We start from the raw sequence: 24,650 nt of genomic DNA on the forward strand, positions 1-24,650 counted from the left end.
TATTATCATAATTAATAAAGAAATTTCGGCTTTTGAAGTATAAAAAATGGAAGTAGAAAAAAGATGAAAGTGGTGCTTCCAATAATATATGAATAATTCCTTCTTGTGAAATTTCCATACAAACCATGTGATGATAGATAGCATTACTTTTTTAGCACATAATTACTTTATAATTAATCATCCTAAATGAATATGTTAAACTGACATCCCTAAACCTGATTAAAACTTTTTATTATTATATTTCTGACTGCACAAGCTTAGTGTTATTTGCTCATTTTAATGAACAGCGACTGCGCTTTTTGGTTTTAGTGCTTATAGCTAGTGGGATTCTTATAAATGAGATCTATCTGCTCCTCTCTTCTGCTTGGAGCGTGCTGTTTTCTGTCTGATTTCCTGCAGCCGGTACTTATTATGACATTTGGTGAAGAGGATATTTTGTACTATCAATAAAACATGGGTGTGCGGAAATTGCTTACTACCTAATTTTGCGTAGCAGCTTGCAAATATCTTAACCCTCCAGAGCTTTTCCTGCATTGCTGCTAAGAATAGCCTTGCAATTAAATCTTAAACTGCCGTGGCTGTGGAAACCTCACAGAACTGGAATAGGCTAGAATTTTACCAACGTTTCTATGGTGCTGATTTGATTATGCATCAGACTGCTTAGTAATGAGCAAAATACATATTCACATAGGCTTCTATGTTCCATGTTCATTCTCTGCAGCTTTTCTGGTGGTCATGTTATGCATTAGCACCACACGCACAACTACCAAGATTTCCTCCAGGAATGTTTACAACAGGAAGTAGAACGGTCTGTGAGTCACTGTGCCAACTGCCTATCCTCAAATGACATCAGGGATGTCATTAGTGGAACTAAAGTGTTTTTTTCTCTCTCTATTTCACTTCCAGATTTGTATTTCAATAAGGCAAAACCAGTGTTTGCATGGCAGCAACAGAATGGCATTAAAGTTTAAAGTAAATAGTTTCCTGCTGGATGTGCATGACAATAAACACAACATGATCTCTTCATTGCAATGTAAAGGCTGCTAAAAATGATTAAACAAATGCAATAAAGAAAACACCAATGTCAAATCAGCATGCAAATCAATGTTAGAAAGAAAGTATATTGCAATTCAAGATGCAAATATTGGCAGTATTTGTATGTTGAACATTCCAACACTATCTAGGGTCAGAAGAAAAATTTCACTCAGTACAAAGTTTACAAACACCAGAAACGGCACACTAGGAAGAAAAATGTAACGAAAAAGGCAAAATAAGCAGAGAAAAAAAGTTGAAGAAAAAGATGATGAAAAAAACTAAGAAGAAGAAGGGGTCAAAGAAGGGAAAAAGGAAGAATTAGAAGAAGAATCTGGAAAAGAACACCAAATTAAGAAGATAAAAACTAGAAAAGAAGACAACCAAACAGGAAAAAAAGAGGAAGAAGCAAAAGAAGAGGCTTAATGAGAAGTAAAAAAAAAGAAAGAAACAGCAGAAGAATCAGAAGAAGACTAGATCTAAATGTTTGAAGAATATACTGTTCTGTCATGCGAACACTGCAAATATACAAAGTGAAGGTAATCATCTAGAGAAGAATCCACCTGGGCATGGCCTTCACTCACCCACCTAGAGCTGTGTCCATTCCACACTGCTGACCAAAGCCATCAATCCCTCACCCTACACATTCAGACAGCTAAATATTGATGGCCTTATGATTCATCTGTAATGCAATGCTGCAAGAAAAGTGAAGTGATGAAAGAAAGAAAGAGAGAGAAAGAAACAAAGAAGCGGCTTGGCAGCTACTGTAAGTTCAGATGTAGAAAGCTCAAGTGAGTGTAGTCATCTATAAGAGAATGTTAGATAGGGTGTATTTGTGTCTGGGGTCTAAGGTCATCTGGAGAAGCTTGTATCTCTGTCTGGCTGGTAGAGCAAATCAAAGAGTCTATCTCACCTTTCACTTATCAATCACACCCTCCTGCACGCCCCACAAGAGATGCACACTTAATTGGAGATCAGGGATCAGTGCTCAGTCAGTGGTGTCTCAGAATTCACTTGTGCACTAACAAACAGACACACGTACACACTCATGAGAACATCATGGGATTGTTCTATATAAGAACAAAAGCCCCTTTTTCAAGGATGAACTGATAGAAATTGCTGTGAGATCTACAGTGAGACATAAAGCTAGTCTTCACTGTAAGCTTGAAATAAGAAATTATTACAATTACTGATTTTTCATGTGTTCATGAATGTTTCTGGTTCATTTTCACAGTTTTTTTTGTAAATGCATAATTTGTAGCACTTTACAGTAATGTTACAGCAATGGCGTATTGAGCACAGGTGGGAGTAAGTCACACATGTGCAAGTCACAAGTACATCTCAAGACTTAAAGGGTAACTCCACTGCAAAATGAACATTTTGTCATTAATCACTTACCCCCATGTCGTTCCAAACCCGTAAAAGCTTAGTTCGTCTTCGGAACACAATTTAAGATTTTTTGGATGAAAACCGGTAGGCTTGAGACTGTCCCATAGACTGCCAAGTAAATAACAGTGTCAAGGTCCAGGAGAGTATGAAAAGCATCGTAAGAATAGTCCACCTGCCATCAGTGATTCAACCGTAACGCTATGAAGCGACGAGAATATACAAAGAAAACAAAAATAATGACTTTATTCAACAATTCCTCTCTCTGTGTCTCTCCAAATCAGCATAGCGCCATTTTGACAAATCTGATCAGTACGCAGGCGGCTTACGCTCTTCTGTGGCGCTACGCTGATTTGGAGAGACACAGAGGAGAATAATCGTTGAATTAAGTTGTTATTTTTGTTTTCTTTGTGTACAAAAAGTATTCTTGTCACTTTATAACATTACGGTTGAATCACTGATGGCAGATGGACTATTCTGACGATGCTTTTCACACTTTCCTGGACCTTGACAGTGTTATTTATTGGGCAGTCTATGGCACGGTCTCAAGCCTACCGGTTTTCACCCAAAATATCTTAAATTGTGCTCCGAAGATGAACAAAGCTTTTACGGGTTTGGAACGACATGGGGGTAAGTGAATAATGACAAAATGTTCGTTTTGGGATGGAGTATCCCTTTAACCTCCAAGTCTCAAGCAAGTCCAAGTCAATTTTTGTGAGAATCAAGCAAGTCAAGTCAAGTCACTGCTTATGTCAAGCAATTCAAGTCAAGTCATAGCTTGGGTCAAGCAAGTCACTGCCAAGTCATACAAATGTTTGATGATTTAACTGACTTCATATATTAAAATAAGTTAAAAGTACAATTGTTATGGCCTACGGAAATTTTATTTGCAACAAAAAAAATTGCAATATGCATTTTGTCCACTGTTGTTAATACAATAAAAATCTAAAAATAAATACAAATTTAAACTATATAGCCTAAAATGTAACTAAAATTGGTCCAAGTGTGAGTGAGTGAGAGTGAGAGAGAGAGAGAGAGAGATAGGTGATTTAGGTGAGTGTGATTTATTAATATTTGTGAGTGAATGTGTGTGTATGTTTTATTTGATTATGTAAACATGGTTGGTTTGTTTGCATGTGCATGGTTGTGCTTGCAATTTTGAGGTTTTTGTTTTTGTTGTTGTTTGTTTGTTTTTTTTGTTTTATTTGTTTGTGTATGCATGGTTGGGTTCACAAGTCTGTACATATATATATATTTTTTTCGTCTCTGTGTGTGTGTGTGTGTGTGTGTGTGTGTGTGTGTGTGTGTGTGTGTGTGTGTGTATACAATATATTTATTTGCATCCCCAAAAACTATCCATAGGCTTTTCACTCAAAGTCTAACACTAAAGACCAATTTTAGACACTGTACACATGCAAATACTAAGAGCTATTGCAAAAAATAAAATAAAATACAATAAAAAATAAAGCTGACATAAGCAAAAAAAGACAACTGGATGAATATGAAACAGTGACTAAAAAGCGGCCAATAAAGACTACATACCAGCTCTCCCTTAATCTGCACAAAAATCCTGATTCATAATCACGACGTCATCTAATGAAATCAAATACACATAAGATAAAGAAAATGGCTGTGCTGTGATTTCGGCTATATTTGCATGTAAAAAAAAGAGTTCGAAGCGACCGGATATCTTGTAAAAAAGCGCTGCTCCTCTCAGCCACTTGCTGAACAAATCAGACGCAGAGAGAGAGGTGTGTGTGCGCGCTGGGAAAGAAATACCTTGCACTCGCTAGATTTGTCTCTAGGTGTTTTTTTGAGAAAAAAAGTTGCTTAGTTGGCAACACTGTGTACATGCTTTTACGTTAGCTCTCTCTGCTTGCCTGCTGCGTCACTTGGTTAGGTTGCGGTGCGTTCAAAAACAAACAGATATTTAGTAAACAAAAGAAAAGTTATTTAGAGTTATTTAACTCAAGTCCGAGTCAAGTCTCAAGTCATGAATATCAAGTCAAAGTCAAGTCAACAACCGTTATTTTGTGGAAAAATATCCTATATTTTGTCACTAATTGCATTCACTGCATTCACTAAGTCAAGTTATGTGACTCGAGTCCCCCATGATAGTATTTTCATCATATTGTGTGCTTTGCCATGATGAAAAATCATCCGTTATTTTGTGGAAAAATATCCTATATTTTGTCACTAATTGCATTCACTGCATTCACAAAATGATAGAAAGAGAGGGAAACAAATACAGAAATATCAACCACTCATTGCTCCTCTGTACCCTTAAAAAAACAACAATATTGAAACAAAACATAAAACATTCAAAACCTCATCAACCCCAAACAATGTTCTCCTATCTCAACCATCTAGTACGGAGAAGTACATTTTAACAGGCCCACTAGTACGGACCCTCCACACAGGTACATTTTAACAGGCCCACTGAGAAGCCCTCAACTTTAAATCGTAGCTCTCCTTGGTGGAGGAGAAACACACAGGCGGTGGGCTCCCTACTGGAGCTGCACAGAGATGCCTCCTCCAGCTTGTTAAAGTGATAGTTCACCCAAAAACTAAAAGTCATTTACTCAACTTCACAAAAGTTTGAATAATGTATAGTACCAGTGGCTCTTTTGCATGCAATTACTGCATAATTAATGGGGTTTGGAGCCTTTAAGCTTCAAAAGCAACAAATCATACAGTGTCATAAAAGTGGTCCGTATGCTTTGTGCAGTGTTTCAAGTCTTAAAAAATGTCTGAATGATTCAATGATTCAGTCACAGCATTATCTAACAATGAAACTAACGCTTCTACTGAAAGGAAAGATTATCACTGAATTTTTTGAAGTTTTTCCACACAAAGCTACCATAGGCTTCCTGACTTGCAGCATACAAGTTTTATTCTACAGGTTTGGAACAGGGTGAGTAAATAGAGAAATATATTTCATTTTGGGTGAACTATCCCTTAAATAAAACAACATGTAAGCTGGAGAAGAAAGCCAGCATATGTGATTGAGAAACAAAGATGTGCCCTGTGTCAGAAGCACCAGCTCAGCAGTTGGACGGCCTTATACAGCCTTTGGTCTTGGCATCTTCACCTCTGGCCTGGGAGTGAGAAAGGTTGCCTTCCTCTAGCCTGGGCTGAAGACTCAGCCCTGAAAACTGAACAGCTGAATGATGGAAATTGCCTGGATGAAATCATGGGCTGTGGAACTAAACATCCTTCCTTGACATTTAGCCTTGTGCTCCACACGCCATCAAGCGTCTACGCAGAGGCATTGTGGGAATGCCAATTCTCACACCCACCACAAATTAGTTTAGTGCAAGAGATGTGTGTATGTCTGTCAGTAGTGCAATGCACAGTTTAAGGGGGAAACCTGTCACTCACTTGTCTCCAGAGGGAGAACAGACAAGAATGGGAGATCGAGAGAAGCAAAAGTCAACTAAAGAGATTGAGTAGAGAGCAAAGAGAATGCTGTTTCCATTGTCATGTAGAGGGAAAGGCAGTGAAAGTAACAAAAGGGGCCAGACACTTTAAGACTGTCATTAAACTTTCCCCTGGCTGCATTTTACGACTGCCTTTGTGTGTCAGAGGAGAGGGGCATTGTAAAGCAACGCTTTTGTCTGGTTGTCAATTTATTTCCTTCGTTAGGGCTGTGACATTGCCTGCTTATGATGTCCTCACGCACACTGTAATTATACAACTGTTCCTGGTTTACTGACAGAACTTTATTTTAATTAGGCTTTACTGGTCACAGGAGCAAGCAACAGTGTGATCAGGGATGACAGAGATGATCAATGGATATACAAACCCGATTCCAAAAAATTTTGGGACACTGTACAAATTGTGAGTAAAAAAGGAATGGAATAATTTACAAATCTCATAAACTTATATTTTATTCACAATAGAATATAGATAACATAGCAAATGTTGAAAGTGAGATATTTTGAAATGTCATTCCAAATATTGGCTCATTTCGGATTTCATGAGAGCTACACATTCCAAAAAGTTGGGACAGGTAGCAACAAGAGGCTGAAAAAGTTAAATGTACATATAAGGAACAGCTGGAGGACCAATTTGCAACTTATTAGGTCAATTGGCAACATGATTGGGTATAAAAAGAGCCTCTCCGAGTGGCAGTGTCTCTCAGAAGTCAAGATGGGCAGAGGATCGCCAATTCCCCCAATGCTGTGGCGAAAAATAGTGGAGCAATATCAGAAAGGAGTTTCTCAGAGAAAAAATTGCAAAGGGTTTGAAGTTATCATCATCTACAGTGCATAATATCATCCAAAGATTCAGAGAATCTGGAACAATCTCTGTGTGTAAGGGTCAAGGCCAGAAAACCATACTGGATGCCCGTGATCTTCGGGCCCTTAGATGGCACTGCATCACATACAGGAATGCTACTGTAATGGAAATCAAAATATGGGCTCAGGAATTCTTCCAGAAAACATTGTCGGTGAACACAATCCACCGTGCCATTCGCAGTTGCTGGCTAAAACTCTATAGGTCAAAAAAGAAGTCATATCTAAACATGATCCAGAAGTGCAGGTGTTTTCTCTGGGCCAAGGCTCATTTAAAATGGATTGTGGCAAAGTGGAAAACTGTTCTGTGGTCAGACGAATCAAAATTTGAAGTTCTTTTTGGAAAACTGGGACGCCATGTCATCAGGACTAAAGAGGACAAGGACAACCCAAGTTGTTATCAGCGCTCAGTTCAGAAGCCTGCATCTCTGATGGTATGGGGTTGCATGAGTGGGTGTGGCATGAGCAGCTTACACATCTGGAAAGGCACCATCAATGCTGAAAGGTATATCCAAGTTCTAGAACAACATATGCTCCCATTCAGACGTCATCTCTTTCAGGGAAGACCTTGCATTTTCCAACATGACAATGCCAGACCACATACTGTATCAATTACAACATCTGGGTACTGAAATTGCCAGCCTGCAGTCCAGATCTTTCACCCATAGAAAGCATTTGGTGCATCATAAAGAGGAAGATGCGACAAAGAAGTCCTAAGGCAGTTGAGCAACTAGAAGCCTGTATTAGACAAGAATGGGACAAACATTCATATTCCTAAACTTGAGCAACTTGTCTCCTCAGTCCCCAGATGTTTGCAGACTGTTATAAAAGAAGTGAGATGTGTTCATGCCATGAAATTTATGGCCTTGTCCCAAATTTTTTTGAGATGTGTTCATGCCATGAAATTTAAAATCAACTTATTTTTCCCTTTAAAATGATACATTTTCTCAGCTTAAACATTTGATATGTCATCTATGTTGTATTCTGAATAAAATATTGAAATTTGAAACTTCCACATCATTGCATTCTGTTTTTATTCACAATTTGTACAGTGTTCCAACTTTTTTGGAATCAGGTTTATATTCTGGGTAACAATGAGAACTGGTAATGGACCTGGATGGCTGTGAGGGGCAGAACACAGCATTAAAGGGAATTTCTGTTCCTATTATATCCTTGACCATACAATGGAAGACATTTGGAACCAAAACTGTTTGGTTACCAACATTCTTTAAATTCATACCGGTTTGGAACGACTTATGAATTAATTAACATTCAGTGTTTAGTCACAAAAGGCCCCTGGGACTCCTAGTCATAATAACGGTGTGTTTGTAAGCGTTGTTAGTGGTATTGCAAGGAGGTTTTGCACCGCTGTGTGTGAAGGTGACCTCCAGGGGGGAAGAGGCCACCTGCTTGCTGGGACGGGGTGACAGCGGCCCACCTGTCCTGATGGAGAGCCATAAAACCCCCATCTGCCCCCCGCAGGACGTCTTCTCCCCCAGGGCTCGCTGACCGCCACTGTCAACTACTACAGCAGCCCGACCGCCTGTCCTCCACCTGACGCCCAGTAGAGCGAGGAGCAGCAGGACTCGCATCGCGCTGGTTGGCAGCAGCCTTGTCCCCACAGTGCCTTGAACTCTTTAGCACACAGTAATGATGAGTCACTCATAAGGTAGGAGCTAAGGTTTGATGGAGCGGTCTGAGCATACACACTGTGGTAGGAGGTTTGTCTGCGGCCAGCCGTCAGAAACATCTCTGCAGGTGTCTGGTGTAGCTATTTTTCTACTTTCAATAAAAACTGAGCAAACTTTACTGCAGTCAAACTTGATTGCTTTCCCCCCTCTATTTCTTCATCTCATGCCCTTCTGGCTCATGTACACAAACCACATGTACTGCTGCCATCTTGACCTCTCTGTCTCATTGTGGGCAACTTTGACCTGTTCACACCCTCTTTTGGATTCTGTGCCTGCAATTTACAGTCTATCGAGTTTTTGTAAATTATTTTTTTCCTAGTCAGCCCCCTATTTTTTAAACAAGAAACACCACCCCTCCAACTTTATAATCCGTTAGTCTTTCTATGAATGCTAATCAGCATCGTTGGCACATAAAGCTGATGAATAATGTAAAAAAAGGATTCAATGTTGGCACATTAAACTAGCGAATAATGGATAAAACATTGTATTAAGCGTTCCTATTGAAAAACCACTGTGGAGGAAAAAAAAAAACATTAACAGTATTTTCTTTCAGCTTTATATTAGAGAATTGTTGAATAGTTAAAAAAATTTAAGCTTTGTCTTTGAAGAAAACAATGTTTCACTGTTTAATTGAACAATGATAAAAGTTACAAGCTTCAATAATAAAATTAAACTAAATGAACTTGTCACAAGTCATATTTTGACGTTTTTTTCCCTACTGTACCTCCTGTGTTGCAAAAGTCAAGCACAATTTCAGTGTTTAAGTGTTCAGTGTTTAACACGGTAAATGAATCCATAATTCATCCACATAATAAGACAATGTTTCATTTTAACATTTTTTTTTTCATTATTCATTATTATTAAGGTATGTGCCAACAACACTGATCAGCATTTACGGTAAGGAAAGATGATATTATTTTTTAAATAAATGTATTTATATGTTGTTTAGTTTCAGGCTGAAAAATGAATGAATAAATAAATAAAATCCCTACAGCCTATGGAGAGAGACACATACCATCCTCCTGAACAAAACAGAGGGAAGGAAGAGAAAAGAAAGTGGTAGCCAGACGGAGAGAGATTGGAGCAGAAAGCACTTCATCACACATATTAAGGAAAATGTGCAATGTTTTTGTCTTAATCTGCTAAATCACTATGTATAAACAAGTCAAACATTCAAATATTGACCTTCACTAATTTATCCCTGGCACTGCTTCATGCTGATCCCTACAACACAGTGTTTCTGTAATCAATCAAGCTGGGCTTAGGTTCGACTTCTGCTTCTGGCTTTGGAGGGAATGATTGGCTAGAGCCCTAGACTAGAGGTTCTGGGGGGGGGTGTCATGACCTTGAAATGGGAGACATTTGAAAACCAAAACATTCAATTTTTCCTACCTGGTTAATTAATTTTGCATATTGTTGGGCCTACCAGAGTAATTTCAACACATTTCAATGTTTGTACAGTTGTTGTAAAATTTTATCAAATGCTGTAAAATTGTTGTATAATTTTGTACAACAAATAATTCTGGTACTTTGTTTAGTCAGATTATGTTAAAATTTGGGTCTTGAAGCGAACAAATTTGGAAAACCACAGCTTTAGGCTACCATCCTCTTTTCTTCCCACTGTTCTGTACGATTGCCTGTTGAATCTGTGTGAAACAGTGTTAGCCTGGCTGGCTCTTTCTAAAAGGAATGATGATATCTTTACCCATGCAGCAAAGACGTTACAGGGAGAAGCTGATTAACTGCTCCAGTGCCCAAGAAGCTCAACTTTAGCAAAGCTCTTTCAGAGATCTGACAAGTGAGAAGTTAACCCTTGAGAGAGTGGTTTCTCTGTCTTCTCTGAGAATACGACCAGGCTTCTCCAAGGACCTTAGAATTCAGAGCTCATGTTGAACTGCCGAAACTACCAGTATCTATGTTTTCAGTACCAAGGGTGAATATCACGCAAAACCAGATTTCTACATTTTTTTATGAATTTGTGAACACCCTTTTTGTGTAAAACCTAATCATCACAATGCAAAGAGGGTTGTGGGAGTTTGCCAGGGTATTAGTTTATTTTGTTACTGAAGTGTTCTGAATGTTGTCTATCACATTGCTTTATGGTTACAAGATTGCTCTGAGTAGTTGCTAGGTGTTTACCAAAGTAATAAATAAATAAATACATAAATACTTTTTATTTTAAATTACAATTAATTTCCTGATTCATATAATTGTAAGTTTTAACTAGAAAAGCAAAGTTTGACAAACATCTATGGGATTTTGCTTATGTTTTCTATGGACTTTGCTTGTGATTTTAAAACCCCCAAACCCTAAGAACAAATAGTAATAGCGATGCTTGCCTTATACATCATATGTACAAAAGCAATTTTAGTGAATGATTATAGTGATACTGAGCTACTAGCTGATTACATAGAAATGCTCATTGCCCTGAGGACTCTACAGGTGGCCCATCTTTGTCCAGAGGAACAGAATGAAAGCAAAGTGATAAAGAGAGAAATGGAGACTCAAGTGCAGGGCCTTTGGGATTGAGCTGTCCCCTCCGGACTGCTTGAATAGCAGGCTGCACTCAGTCCTCCCCATGTTGCTCCATTTTCCATCTGAGTCCCCAGAGCAGCAGTGATCCAAAAGTGATCGGCCTGTTCGAGTTAGCATAGTGTTTTGCCACTAATGACCACCCGCGGCCCTCAGACCCTCCACAAAGGAAAGCACAACACCACATCAGCAACTTTCACTCAAAACATTCCTCACACGGGGCCGATGAGGGGTCCTCTCCAGAGGCCAGCCATGTTCTTTGTGGTGGTCTGCTGTTATTTTCCTGTCCACTGTGAATTGTTTCAGCGTCCTTCCTGTCTGCAATATTAATGACCGATTTGCATGAGTTTAGCTGCTGTACTTATTGTCTGCAGTGTATTCAGTTGTTGTTTTAGTGAGGGAAGAATATTGTGACATCACACTTTTAGTTTCTTTGCTCTACAGTATTGGAGATCATCTAACTGTTAGTAAAAACGCTGCTAAATAATCAACATTTTTCAGCAGCATGACCAAATACAGTTTTTAATGTATGAACTGAGGGAATGAAACTTGAATGGAATTGATGAAACTTAAACCTAAATAGTTCTCTTTCACCCTGGCTCTTCCTGTATTGTCAGAAGAGAGTTTTGACAGTGGTAAAACAGTATAACTGTCCCTCCTGTGTCAAAGCGTAAGATGTTTTGATAAGTGCCAGGATGAAAAGGAATTAAAAGGAAACATGACACATATGGAGTAACGGTGAGGTGCAGAGACAAAGTTGGCCATTAAAGCCATTGGAGCTCCAATGGGGAGTTGAGTAGGCCTGATCTCATTACTGTCAGACACACTTTGTCCCTTTAGGGTGCAGCTGACCTCCGTCACTGCGCTCATGGTGCATACGGACTGGGCTAATCATTCAGTTTTAATCACCAGGATATTTGCTCTCATCCTGTCTCTCTCTCACCCATCAGCCCCTGCCTGGCTTGGCCTCTGCCAAGGTCCAGCTCATTTTATTCTAATTGCCTGCGCCCTCAGCTGAGACTGATTTGCCTCATTGTCCTCATCCTTTCTCCATATTTTATCCTCCCTCTGTCGCTTTCCTACCCTTCCTCCTTCTCCGGTATCTGTCAGCCTCTACCCTTTCACCTCGCATCGTTGTCCCTCTTTCTATTTTCTGGACTCCCGTCTCTCTCTAGTGTCCCTCGTTTGCTGTCATTGTGATTGCGCCTGTGTTTCCAATTTTCTCTGCTCTCCCTCCTCCGCTGACCCTTCATTCTGGCGGACAGAACAAATATTCTCCACGCTGCCCGACCACAAAAGCGCAACGGCTGACTGGCATGCTTTGGCACAATGCACAATTTTGGGGGCAGCTGTGGCCTAACGGTTAGAGATTTGGACTTGTAACCAGAAGGTCGCAGGTTCGAGTCTCGGTGCTGGCAGGAGTTGTAGGTGGAAGGGAGTGAATGAACAGCGCTCTCTTCCACCCTCAATACCCATGGCTGAAGTGCCCTTGAGCAAGGCACTGAACCCCCGGGTGCTGGATATATAGCTGCCCACTGCTCCGGGTGTGTGTTTCACGGTGTGTTCACTTCTCACTGCTGTGTGTGTGCACTTGGATGGGTTAAATGCAGAGCACCAATTTCGAGTATGGGTTACCATACTTGACAAATGTCACGACTTTCACTTTTTCACTTTCACAATGATGTGGGAAAGAAAGGAAGTCTGGTTCTATTAGGTAAACCTGATGCGTTAAGCCAGGGACTTGTTTGAACCAGTCACGTACAAGTGACAAAAAAGGCTGCACAGAGACTCAGGACACTGTGGAGGAAAGCCTGTCAGGAAAGGTGGGGGCTCACTGATGGCACTAATGTTATCAGAGCACACCTACATTCATCCCAACAATCACTTAAATCGCAGAGCTCAAAATCATCCGTCACACTCAAATGCAGGCTGAGGTTGGCAGATCGAGACCTGTTTAATGTATGATTTCTCTGAATGTCTGTCTCTAGCTCAGGGCTGGGCAACTTCGGTTCTGGAGGGCCACTGTCCTGCAGAGTTATACTCCAACCCTAATCAAACACATCTGAACCAGCTAATCAATGTTTGATTAGGGTTGAAGCTAAACTCTGCAGGACAGTGGCCCTCCAGGACTAAAGTCGCCCAGCCCTGCTCTAGCTGGTCCCATAAGCACATGCTAAGAAGTTCAGCCAAGGGGTCAAGTTTTGGCTGGTTACAACGACCGTGTGTGCACCTGCTGATAAATACTGTAACTACACACTCCACATGGGAGAAAGGATGGTTGTAACACTTTTTTTGTATTAACATCTGTAACTACTTCTCTACAACTTTGAAATGATTCTCCCATCTTTACAAATTACAGTTGTTTTGAAATCTAGAACATATCCCATAACTTTGTAAATGTATGTCGAGTACAAATACTACCAATACAACCTACCCCACAACCAGAGGGTAACAGTGTTAATGAAAATAAGTTTTCATTTTGTACTTGCATTAAAGCTTTATTGAAATTTAATATATATATATATATATATATATATATATATATATATATATATATATATTATACTACCCTATTTAGACTCTCCCCCAAATTCACTGCATTTCAAGTACTTTCATTCAAAAAGTAAATAAATAAATAACATATTTTTATAATCATGCCCCCTGACTCCTTCCCAAACTCTGAAGACTTATTTCATTTTTTCATTTTAAAAGTAATATTATTGTAAAATTATTGAACAAATTCACAGACTACTATATAGATATATACATTGTTAGTGATGTTTTGAGTGCATGTAATATACCAAATTAAAAAACAAATCTGCTCATTAAGATACCAGTTTCATCATTTAACATGCATTAACCTGACTGAAAATCAAATTTTAAATCTGAAGTGAATGTAGTGATACAACCATCTCGGTGTCACTTATACCATTTTCCATTCAACAGCATTTGGCCTTTCAAAAGCAGTTGTGTATTCTGACTACATTCAGAATCCCACTCTCTACGTTAATTTATATCAAATTATATACTGCTACTATTTTATTAAAGTATACAGTAGGTGCTGTTTTAGAAATTAAATCAAATTTTGTTTTAATAGATTCTTAAAGGCATGAAATGCACTTGGATTTCCCCCTGTCTTATCAATAATCTTGTATTATTATTAAATTTATAAGAAGAACTTTTAGTGCTATAAAAGACAACTGCTGTTGATATAGAAAAGCAGTAGATTTGGCCTGTCAAGCATCTGAGTGCTTTCTTCTGTTTGATTAGCACTGATTATAAATAAAATGCTAACGGAAGTGTGATTGAAAGGTCAGCATGGGGCAAAAGTTCTCATAATCACCCTTTGTTTAACCGCACTTAAAGAAATGTTAAAATAGTGTTCTGTACTAAATTATTATTTGCCACTGGCAGAAAAGAAGTGGATATGGTGTGACACTGAATACCTCTCAAGAAAGATGAAAATAATAATATCATCAACCTTCTCTACAAATAACTGCCTCTTCTGGTCATCAAGCTTGTGGCGTTCACAAGATCCAGATGACGGAAAATCCAGGGTCAAAATTCATCTTTGAAATCTTTCCTTCTCCTAATCTACAGCGCGATACATTTTTATAACACCTGAGCATAACTCTTCAAATAAACCACAGAAGCAGAAACTAATTAGTTTTTAATTCATTGAATAATAGCTTCAGCATGGCAGTCTGCTGCAAATGTTCCAACAGTCCTCGTACAAATGCTATGTTTAGCTTCGCCTTGGATTCATAACCGAAATAATTCATCATCCCAAGCAGATTAAACTGAAGCGTATAGACCAAAACCACAGCAATTTATAACATTTTGTATCCGCTGATTGTTTCCCCCAGCATATTCCCCCTTTACAACTGTTTGAGATTACAGATAAATATCACCCTATTATCAAGCAGATATGCTTTCCTTTTTGCTGATTAATAATTAATTTTCAAACTAAGCATACAGGATATGAAATACGCTCACTGCATCATATCATGGCTGCATGTGAAGCCACTGGACCTCATCAATCAGGGTTCAAGGTTCAAGCCCCTCTGCTCAGTTCCATACACACCCACCTCTCTTTCCATGTAGTATGTGGCAGAAGACAGCTTATAGGTTTTTATGTTTTATAGTCTGAGCTGTGCTTTGGTCCTGAGGAGCACTCTCAACACTGCTTTTCTCTCCCTGAGGAAGTAAATCTCTTTCATCTTTTTCATACATCTCATCATTTTTCAGCCTCTTTGCAGTGGCTTCCAGCAACCTGAAACCTGCATCATACCTTCTAATTTTAAGACCCAAGGTGTTGCGGGAGACATTATGAATCATCTTTATGAATAAAGGTCAGCTCTTTTGACCTCAGAAGGTCATGTATCTTTATCTATAGATGCGTTTTGAGATCTGATGAAGAAGCTGAAACATCTACAATACTGCTCTAGAACTCAAACTTTCTACTGAGTTTGATTTGAGTCCCCCATAAATGGTAAGGCCCACAAAAGCATTCTGGGATGGGACAGCATCCCTGCCCAGGAACAGCTCAGTCCCAGTGGTGTCCAAGGGAATATGAGACAGTGATGAATTAAACAAACTCATCTAAGCTCTCCTCTGCTGGCAGGACAAAAAAGCCAGGTCGGCTTTATTCTCCCTTACTTTTCTGTTGCTTTTTCCCCTTTTTCTTTTCTTTTCTCTTCTGCCCTATTTCTCTATCTGTTTTTTTTTTTTGCTCTCTATCTTTTACTCACTCTCTCTTTCTCTCTAAGTTGGCAGAACTCCCAGCCTGATCAATAGACTCCAGCCAGTCTATGCTGAGTAGCTGAGAGAGCCCCTCCCTTGTGACCCAAAATAAGGACATAAGGAATAAAACACACACTTGCTCACTTTCTCTCTCTTCCTTGCTGGTGACTTCGGTCCTTGAATACAAGAGCCAGGGGGGATGAGGGACCGCTGCCAGACACAAAGTATCAATGCTGGCAGAGGGCCGTACTGTGAGAAGGATGAAACAACATAACAGAACACACTAGTCACATTCAGACCACCACAATGAAATGCCCCTGTGCCTGGCTTGTTCTCCTCCTCTAGCTATCCACCATTCCCTTTTCTTTCACTTTGATGTCATGGATTTTATTTTTCACATATTTATTTATTCATAGATTCAGATTTTTAAAGAGTGTATCACTAATACATTTTGGAGACATTAAAAATCTGACTATTATGAAGGACACAATGAAAGTCAGTGCCTTATCCCTTTCGTCACAATTTCTTATGTTCTGTGAGTGTGTAGTAAACTGCATTTTTAAAAAATACTGCACTGATAACGGCACCATAAAACAAATCATTTTACAGCTAGATGATCTCAGTCTTGAATGCACTTGAAAACCATTTTCAAGTGACATAAAGTTTAACATCTGCCGAGCCAATGGCTTCCATACTACATGGAGCCGACTATTAAATTGCAGAGAGGGAATGAATGGAGATATAGAGCAGCCAGGTTTTGCCTATTCTCTATCACTTTGTCATACAAAGAGAGATCCAAAATGTCTGGTATGTACTATACATAGAGTTGCAAGCTTAACTTAATTTGTAGAGTAAGAAATGCTTGCTTATGCTAAACTCATATTCTTGATGCTAGGGTATTATAAGTGGTTGACGGAGTGTTTATAAGCAGTTACTAAGGTGCTCAATTCAAAGGACTTTGTAAATGCCAAATAAAGTACACACATTATTGTATAAAGTGAACACATTCATATTTGCTCTCATCCCTCATATAGCAAACTGTGTGACATTCATTATGTAATGAATGATTGAAGTATTACAGATCAGATCTAAAAAAAAAAAAAACAACAACAAAAAAAACACAATTTGTTTCATTTATGCTGAGTTCCGCCTCACTTCGGTTTCTGTTGCAAACTCAGACAACCTTCAGAGAATGTCCCATATGAATGAACTGGAGAATGAGATTTCTGTGAACAGTGTGACTTTTAGTAAAATGTACCCATTAAGTGTTAAATGATTGAATTTTATTCTGATGTGAGCTGGTATGCATTTTGACAGTACAAAGGATTTTATCTATCGTTTTTCTTAAAAAAAAAAAAAAGGATATATGGAACAATCCTCTCTAGGTACCTTTTGTCTCTTATAAGTCACCTGACAACCACAATGTAGCATATTTATGTATAATTTCTGCAAAATTGTGTTTAAAACTATCCAAACTCACAAATCCACAAAAGACTTACATTAGAAAAGAACAAAAACTTTTCTAATCACTGAAGTAGGATTGGTCAGTAACTTAAAGGGATAGTCCACCCAAAAATGACAATTTTGGTATAATTTACTCACTGACCCTCATGTTGTTTCAAACCTGTATGAATTTGCTGGTTGCCACTGACTTCAATAGTATTTCCCCCCCATACTATTAAAGTCAATAGCTACCACCAATATTCTTCAAAATATCTTCTTTTGTGTTCAACAGAAGAAGGAATCTCATAGAGGTTTGAAATAGGTTGAGGGTGTGTAAATGATGACAGAAGAAATGATTTAAGACGGAGCTTAGCAAAGGGTCAAATTGATGAAACTGAGGTCAGATAGAAAATGAATAGTATGTGTATCCTAAATAAGTCATATGATTTTATGTTGATCATATGTCAGCGTTTAATACTTAGGGTAAGGGTCACCAGTGGCAAGTATAAGCAAGCATCACAGAGGCAGATTAAGTGTTTGATACTGAAAATCTATTTCACTGAAAAAAAAATATACAGTTGCTGTACTGTTGAGTGTGTACAATCCATCTTAAAACTTGGGAAAATAAACACTTGCATCCTCTCTGAATCAATTCTCAGATGTTGAAGACTAGTGGGTCGTAGTGACAGATCCTGGCCACATTGGGAATTCTCTGCCTGGGGGTTTTATTGCATTTTTTATAAAACAGCCATAAGAAAGAGACTCTCAAGGTTCCCCATGGCTAGTGCAGCCTTGCAAACCAATCATTTCAGGTGCAAACAGAAGTGCTATGCTAATGGAGTCTCATTTAGAGAGTATGGATTACTAATGCTCGTCTCTTCCCAGCCAACTTGATTTCAGAGCGAGCCTCTTGAAAGCGCACAACATAAACTTAATAGATCAATGCTTATAGAGCCCTGCAAATGGAGGGAAAGGCTTTGCTACTTTTAGTCACTAAATTATAATGTGCAGCTGGGAACATTTTGGTCATCAGACCTTTACAAAGTGTCAAATTATCTATGAGAAGCCAGGGACTTCTAGAGGAAAGGTATTCAATGCCTCAAAAAAAAAGAAGAAGAAAAAAAAGCCTTACTGCCTACAGCGAACACACACATATACCACATCCATTTTGTGTCAACATTAACATGGAGGAAGGACATTTTAAGCATTCTCAAATGCCACAGTGATGAATAAATGTCAGTTCATGCTTTGTTATGCTAAATCAATTAACCACTGGAGGGAAAACGGCAAGCACAGCCCTGCAGTTAACTTCACTTATGGCCAATCTCCGAGCTATCTATCCACTTGGCTGAGATTTACATTTTAAGTCACCCAAATTCTCCCAGAATTGGAATATTGCCTTAATTAGCCAGCTAATTAGTTTAAGTATTGGCTTGCTGAGGCCCAAACATTCAATGTCAACAAGTCTGCGAAGTCAAGGGAAAGTGCAGAGAAAATACAAACTAACTGTGGAGATTTGGACAGCTCTCGGTAAACAGATCTGCTCTGTCCCTCTGCATGCTCCGCTATCCATCTCTCCATCTCTGGCAGAGTCAGGCGTCTTTTCAAACAAGGACCTCCTGTTGCGTCTGGCCCCTGCCTGCTGCTCAGAGTGAGTGCAGCATGGCAGCTCTGACACCCTGATAGATAGGAGTTGCAAGAAGCATATGGGCCAAGAGGCTGGTTTTCCTCCGCCTACTAAAGTACGGCATACAGCTGCTTAATGGCTTGCATTGATCTGCGGCACGGGAAATTATTTCTCCATTCCAGATACGTGACTCACCTGCCTCCACCTCGCATCCTGTTGATGCGCTAGAGATGACAGTAGAAGCCCAACCCATGCCCTCCTCCAGCTGTGCTCCAGATGTGTGGAGGAGAAGAGGGAGTCAGGAACCTGGCCCATGCTGATAAGGGGATTCTGGGACAGAGAGGGGGCAGTGTGGTGCAATGAACACTTTGAATGAAGCCACAGGCTCCCAGTGGAAAACAGTGATAGAAAAAACTGTATCATAATTTCCATACAAATAATAAGCAGTAAAAACTGTTTTCAACATTGATAGTAATAATAACCATTATTAATAAGTACCAATAATAACTCAGAACCTAATTAGCATATTCAAATAATTTCTTAAGTATCATGTTACACTAGTTATCATGTGGCACTAGTTCCTTATTAAACATAAGACTTGTGATTTGATAGGGACCCATGGCATAATACAATAATGTACTTAAACATAAAATACTACCACCCTTATAACACGATTGCACATGTTAGGAGAGAAGTAATTAAAATTGAACAAGGTCCAAGTTTTCAACCAGAGGGAATACTAATCTCTATCATGGTGACTTCAAACGAAAGACTATTTACAACAAAACAACATTAAATAATATAACACTAAAACATCTATTAATTCTAAATAACAACTAATTACATATCCCCATACATCCTCATGCTTTGCCCAAGCATACATAATTGAATTATTCAAGTGCATGGGTTTATGGGTACTCTCCCACAGCGGGATCCATCAATGTGGGGGCAGTTTTGTTATTTATTTATTGCATTAATTTAAAGTGTCGTAAGACAAAATGACCTAGCCTGTATGGTTTTCACTGTCGAAAATGTCTGGTAAATCTTAAAATCCCAACAATATTTTACAGCCTGCCTAAGACAATTGTACAAAGGCCCTCATGATGGAGCCTCCAGCAGTCCCCTGCCACCCTTCCTCAGCCCTGCTGTGTCCAATCTGCACGCAATCCTCCCACCACAAGGTCTGGGACACTTATGCATGCATGAAGGACTGTGAGAAAACATTCTCACATTCTTTCTTTCCAATTCCTCCCTGAGTAGGTTGTGACCCAGGTTATTTGTCGACTCGGAAAAAAAGGACTCATAATCTAATTTACATATAAGTCTTTCTTCAAGAATTATTCATCAATAGTTAATATTTCATCACATATGGATACCCATATCCAAAACCATTTAAATCTATATTCAGAATCCCCTTTAAATAATCAATTATTGTAATGCAAGCAGTCTGACTGACTGACTTATTTGTTTATGGGGAAGATATTTTTAAACTGCAGTTTTCCAAGCTATAAGTCATTTAAAGTAGTTAAACTACAGATAAGCTACACTTATACTGTGTGTGTGTATAATATAAAAATTTAAGATGTGTGTTTATATTTAACATTTCACAGATTTTAGTTTTCACAAAAACATACAAATCTCAATTAAAGAATATGCAATTTACATTAAGTGCAACTAAGTCCAAAAAGTGATAGAACAGCAATATTTAGATTTATACACTCTAAAAAATGCTGGGTCCAGCCTGCTTGATTATTTTGTTGGGTTATATTTTAAATATTTTACCCAGGTTTTGGGTAGTTTTTCTGTAACTCAGCTGTAACTAATTTTTACTGTCAATACAAATGATGAACTGCCTCACACATCTACCCAGCACTGGGTCAGTGTAACCCAATGTTGGGTAAACTGTGCCAAATTTGTTCTGTTTTGTTCTGAGAGAAACCTTCCTGAGGCAAAACTTCCTGAATGACATTTAGGTTGTATTCCTATCAAATTATTCCACTATTTCTATGGACATTACTCTACAAATAGGAAAACTGCTGTAGTCTCACAATTATTTCGTTTTTTGTTTAAATGTACATCACAGCTAACATCTGCTTAGAACTCTTCTACCAACACACTGGATCTCCACTCAAGTCAAACAACGCACCAGCAGCACCATGGAAGTTTCACTCCCACCAAACAAATGTGTGACCAGGGCTTAAACATTACGCTACATCGCTGTTAAAGTTTCTGTGAACTATACTGACTACAATAGGAGCGCTATTGATCCAGTGAGCTAGCAATGCAGCTGTGGTCGCGCTTTAAGTTTGATGGGTTGAAACTTAAATATCTGACAGACCAGATTTCAGAAGGTAAAGATGTTTTTGATGCAACTTTTCAATCATGAATATATAATATTGTCATTTATGAATTGGAACAGCTTACTGATAGTTTTCTTCCCACAGATTCCCATTGACTGCTCTGCTGCTCCTGTCACATCCTAAAAAGTTAACTGAATGTTTTTGATTATTTTATAATTGTAAAAGACTGACTTGCCATTGCATAAAAAAAATGCATATGAACTGTTATATATATAAAATAGATTTTAGAGTGCATTTTTATTATTAAAAAAAATGTCTAAAACTATGTCTAAAAGCAGCTCAGCAAATGGTTTAATGTATAAAACCCCAAAAGCTTGGTCAAAAAAACCCAGCATGTGTTCTGTCCAATTTACCCAGAAAGGGCTGTTTTTAACCCAGCATTTGTTAGAGTGTATATTGATATTTATTGCTCAATTAAATATTTTGTAATAAAAAAAGTAAAATGCTTAAATTAATCTATAATGCTTTTCACACTTAATTTACATGGACAGTCAGAATGAACTATATCACTAAAATAAATCAGACTTTTAAATACGACATACAAGAGACAGAGGACAGTTTTGGAGAGCATGCTTAATTATTGCCATTGTTCACTCGGCTATAAAGTTACATATTAGACATGCAACCAGAAACTGTCTATGTGTGTCTTACAGCACTGAGGATATCAGGATCAGACCTGTGGTTGTATGTCACGATGGCCTTGTGCTGGAGTGGAAAGAAAGTGGATGAAATAGATAACACTGGTTCAAGTGTGCTATAGTTTGGTATAGGGAGAATCTTATTTCGCTACGCTGTCTTCAAATTTCTCCATCTTATCTTCTTCTGATACCTCCTGTCTAGTTTTACCTACTCTCTCGTTCTTCACACAGCTCTCCTTGTCATTTCTTTGTGATCTCACTTCACTTTTTGAGTTTTATTCTGACAGTCATCTTCCGCTGATGTTTACAAGATTCAACCTCTGAACAGCCATTGCCTTGCATGCCGTCAATGATTCAATTAGTGAGATTGAATCACAGATCCTTAATTAAGCCTTTTAAAGGAATCATGTGGTGTGCTGGAATCCTGAGGAGGGGTCAGATTAGATAAAGAACAGTGAGAACATATGAGGTGGAATTGGTTTACTGCCATCCAGCCGTGTCGAGTGAGGACTGCCAAAGTAAGACTCAGTCTGGGTCAGGACTCTCAGGAAAAAACAGACCTCACCTCTGTATAGGGCTGCAATCGAGGCTTGAGAAAATGGGAACGGTCTGAGATCAGTGTGTGAGCAGAGAACAGCTCAATAGAATAACAGAGCCCAGATCAGACTGAGAGAGAAAATCTGACCGAATAAGCACCAAACTCTCCTAGATTGCTCATCTTGACAGAACAGTTAAAATCAGAGATTTAAGAATGCGGTTCAGGGTTAAAATCAGAGACAATGAGCCTCAAATCTCAAATCACTGAATTGCGCCTACAGACGGCGTTGTGAAGTTAATATTGGCATATTTTAAGCAGCAGAGTGTTTAACTATGCAGCATCATTAATGTACTAATATGGCCTATTAAAAAAAGTGATGAATTCCTGATCTTAAAGGTTTGAAAGAAATGAGAATAACTCAATTTAAATACAGTTTGGTACTCCTTCAGGTGCTCTTAAGAGCAGGTTTTAGTTTTGAAATATTGTGCTCAATGACTTCTTGGATAAATTAGTTACTGTTCCCCTTCAGGAACTCACGCTGCGTCGGAAATGCTTTGGGAACGCCTCTGCGTGACCGTGTCCTGAAGCATGTGTGAAATCAGTTACTAATTGCTAAAGTTCTATCATTAAATAAAGCTTGATTATCATAATATCATATTATAATGCTTGACTGACTGATGTTAAGAGTGTACTTTCAGACATTTAAAAAGCTGTGCAAAAAAAAAAAAAAAAAATGACTAGCCAATGCCGATTCTGTTGCCAAGGTGTGCTTAGAGGGTTGCACACACTCTGTGCAGTACCTGACTGGGAGTGGAGCATGCATGTGCAGCTCTCAAGGCAGCTGACTGTGCGGACTGCAAACGCATGCTGCTGTGCAGGCTCCACTCCCATCTGACGTTCTCTGCGACTACCAAGGCAGAATGGAGACTTAGGTCTCGTGGTTGCAGATGGATCTGGTGGAGGGGTTGGAGACAGGCAAGCCCCTTTCTTCACCCTCACCCACCAGATCCAGGGTCCGCTCTGCGGTTTCCTTCCCCCAAGAGTGAGGGCACAAGGCTTTATCTGTCTTCCTCTGAAGAGGCTGATATGGTGAGCCTCGACCAGGATGAGACTGGAGACTCTTCGCCCCAGTCTATCCAGTTTGAGGAGCTGTTGGAGGTGGTGACTAGGGCTGTAGGAAAATTAATGATCGACTGGCACTTCCTGCGCCTTAAGTCACTTCCTATACACCAGAGCCTTCCTTTCTTCCCTGATCTCCATGCTGTGGTTGTGAGATAACGTGAAATGCCATACTCTGCTTGTATATTCAGCCCCAGTGTCTCCAATTATTCCAACATCCTGGGACTGAAGCAGCATGACTATGGGGAGATGCCTAGGTTTGAACAGACACTTGCCAGCTATCTATCCCATTAGCCAGCATCATCCCTGAAGGCTCCGGGGCTACCCACTAATTTGCATAGGACAACTTTGGCTTTGGTGTGTAAAGCCTTCACAGCAGTGGGCCAGGCTAGCACATGCCTGCACACCAGGGCTGTGTTGCTAGCATACCAGGCTGACCTGCTCAGAGACCTTGACAAAGTTGAAGAAGTTTGCTTTGCAAAAGGTTCTTCCTTCTGGATGCCCCGCTTGCTCCTACGAGCCTCTTCAGTGATGCAATGAACTCAGTCGTCGAAAGGTTCCAGGAGGCTAGGGAGCAGGCAATGGTAGCAGAGTTCCAGCGGCACCTCCCACGCTGAATCCAGCTCTCAGAGGCTGCTGGGCAGGAGCAGCCCCAGCCATCTACCAGCTACTTATAAAAGGCGCAACAGAAAAAGAGTGTTGCTACCTGGGCTCCCCCGCAGAGAGTTCATGGGTTGGGGCAGCACTCTAAGCCGAAGTCAGGTAGGAAGAATGCTGGTCTGCGAACCATAATTCTCTCTAGGAAGGCTTCGGCGAAGAAGTCCTGACGGCAAGAGCGTCACGCTTCCAAGGGCAGACCCCTCTGGGGAAGAGCAGACTACACCTCATCATATGGTGCCCGTCTCTCCTCAGTGCCCTCGGGGGGGCCGGTCTGTCAGCTCAGCCACCTCCAGTGCTTCAGGGCACAATGGTCTCCACCGAGCACAGCTCCCAGTCTCCGCCCAGAAACGTAGCAATGGTTCACATCCTCCAGTGGAGATACCAGAAAAGCCAGACCGGTCGGTCTCTGCCGGTCATCCGCTTTAGGGCACTGAGTCACCAGAGCCCAGTGTCAAGAGGCTGGTTCCCTTAGTAGACTTTTTGGCAGCTTGGAGACACCTGCTAAACATGTCTCAGTGGGTCCTGCAGACAGTGGAAAGAGACTACACAATCCAGTTCTGTTCTCGATTCAATGGGGTCACAC

At 39.7% G+C, this 24,650-nt stretch overlaps 1 protein-coding gene across 11 annotated transcripts in view; it reads right to left on the bottom strand.

Annotated features, from left to right (window-relative positions):
- LOC109088860 (calmodulin-binding transcription activator 1-like) overlaps window positions 1–24,650 on the bottom strand; it is a 342,437-nt gene that overhangs the window by 146,345 nt on the left and 171,442 nt on the right. The window contains exon 1 of one of the 11 annotated variants that reach the window (XM_042713386.1): window positions 18,948–19,276. The exons of the other annotated variants lie outside the window; for them this stretch is intronic. Coding sequence (XP_042569320.1) covers window positions 18,948–18,964 — 17 coding nt within the window. The 5' untranslated portion in view covers window positions 18,965–19,276. Of the gene's footprint in view, window positions 1–18,947; window positions 19,277–24,650 lie in introns of those variants that run through there. 11 annotated transcript variants of the gene reach the window in all.

This window comes from Cyprinus carpio, chromosome A23 (assembly GCF_018340385.1).
Source record: "Cyprinus carpio isolate SPL01 chromosome A23, ASM1834038v1, whole genome shotgun sequence".
NCBI classification, from domain to species: domain Eukaryota; kingdom Metazoa; phylum Chordata; class Actinopteri; order Cypriniformes; family Cyprinidae; genus Cyprinus; species Cyprinus carpio.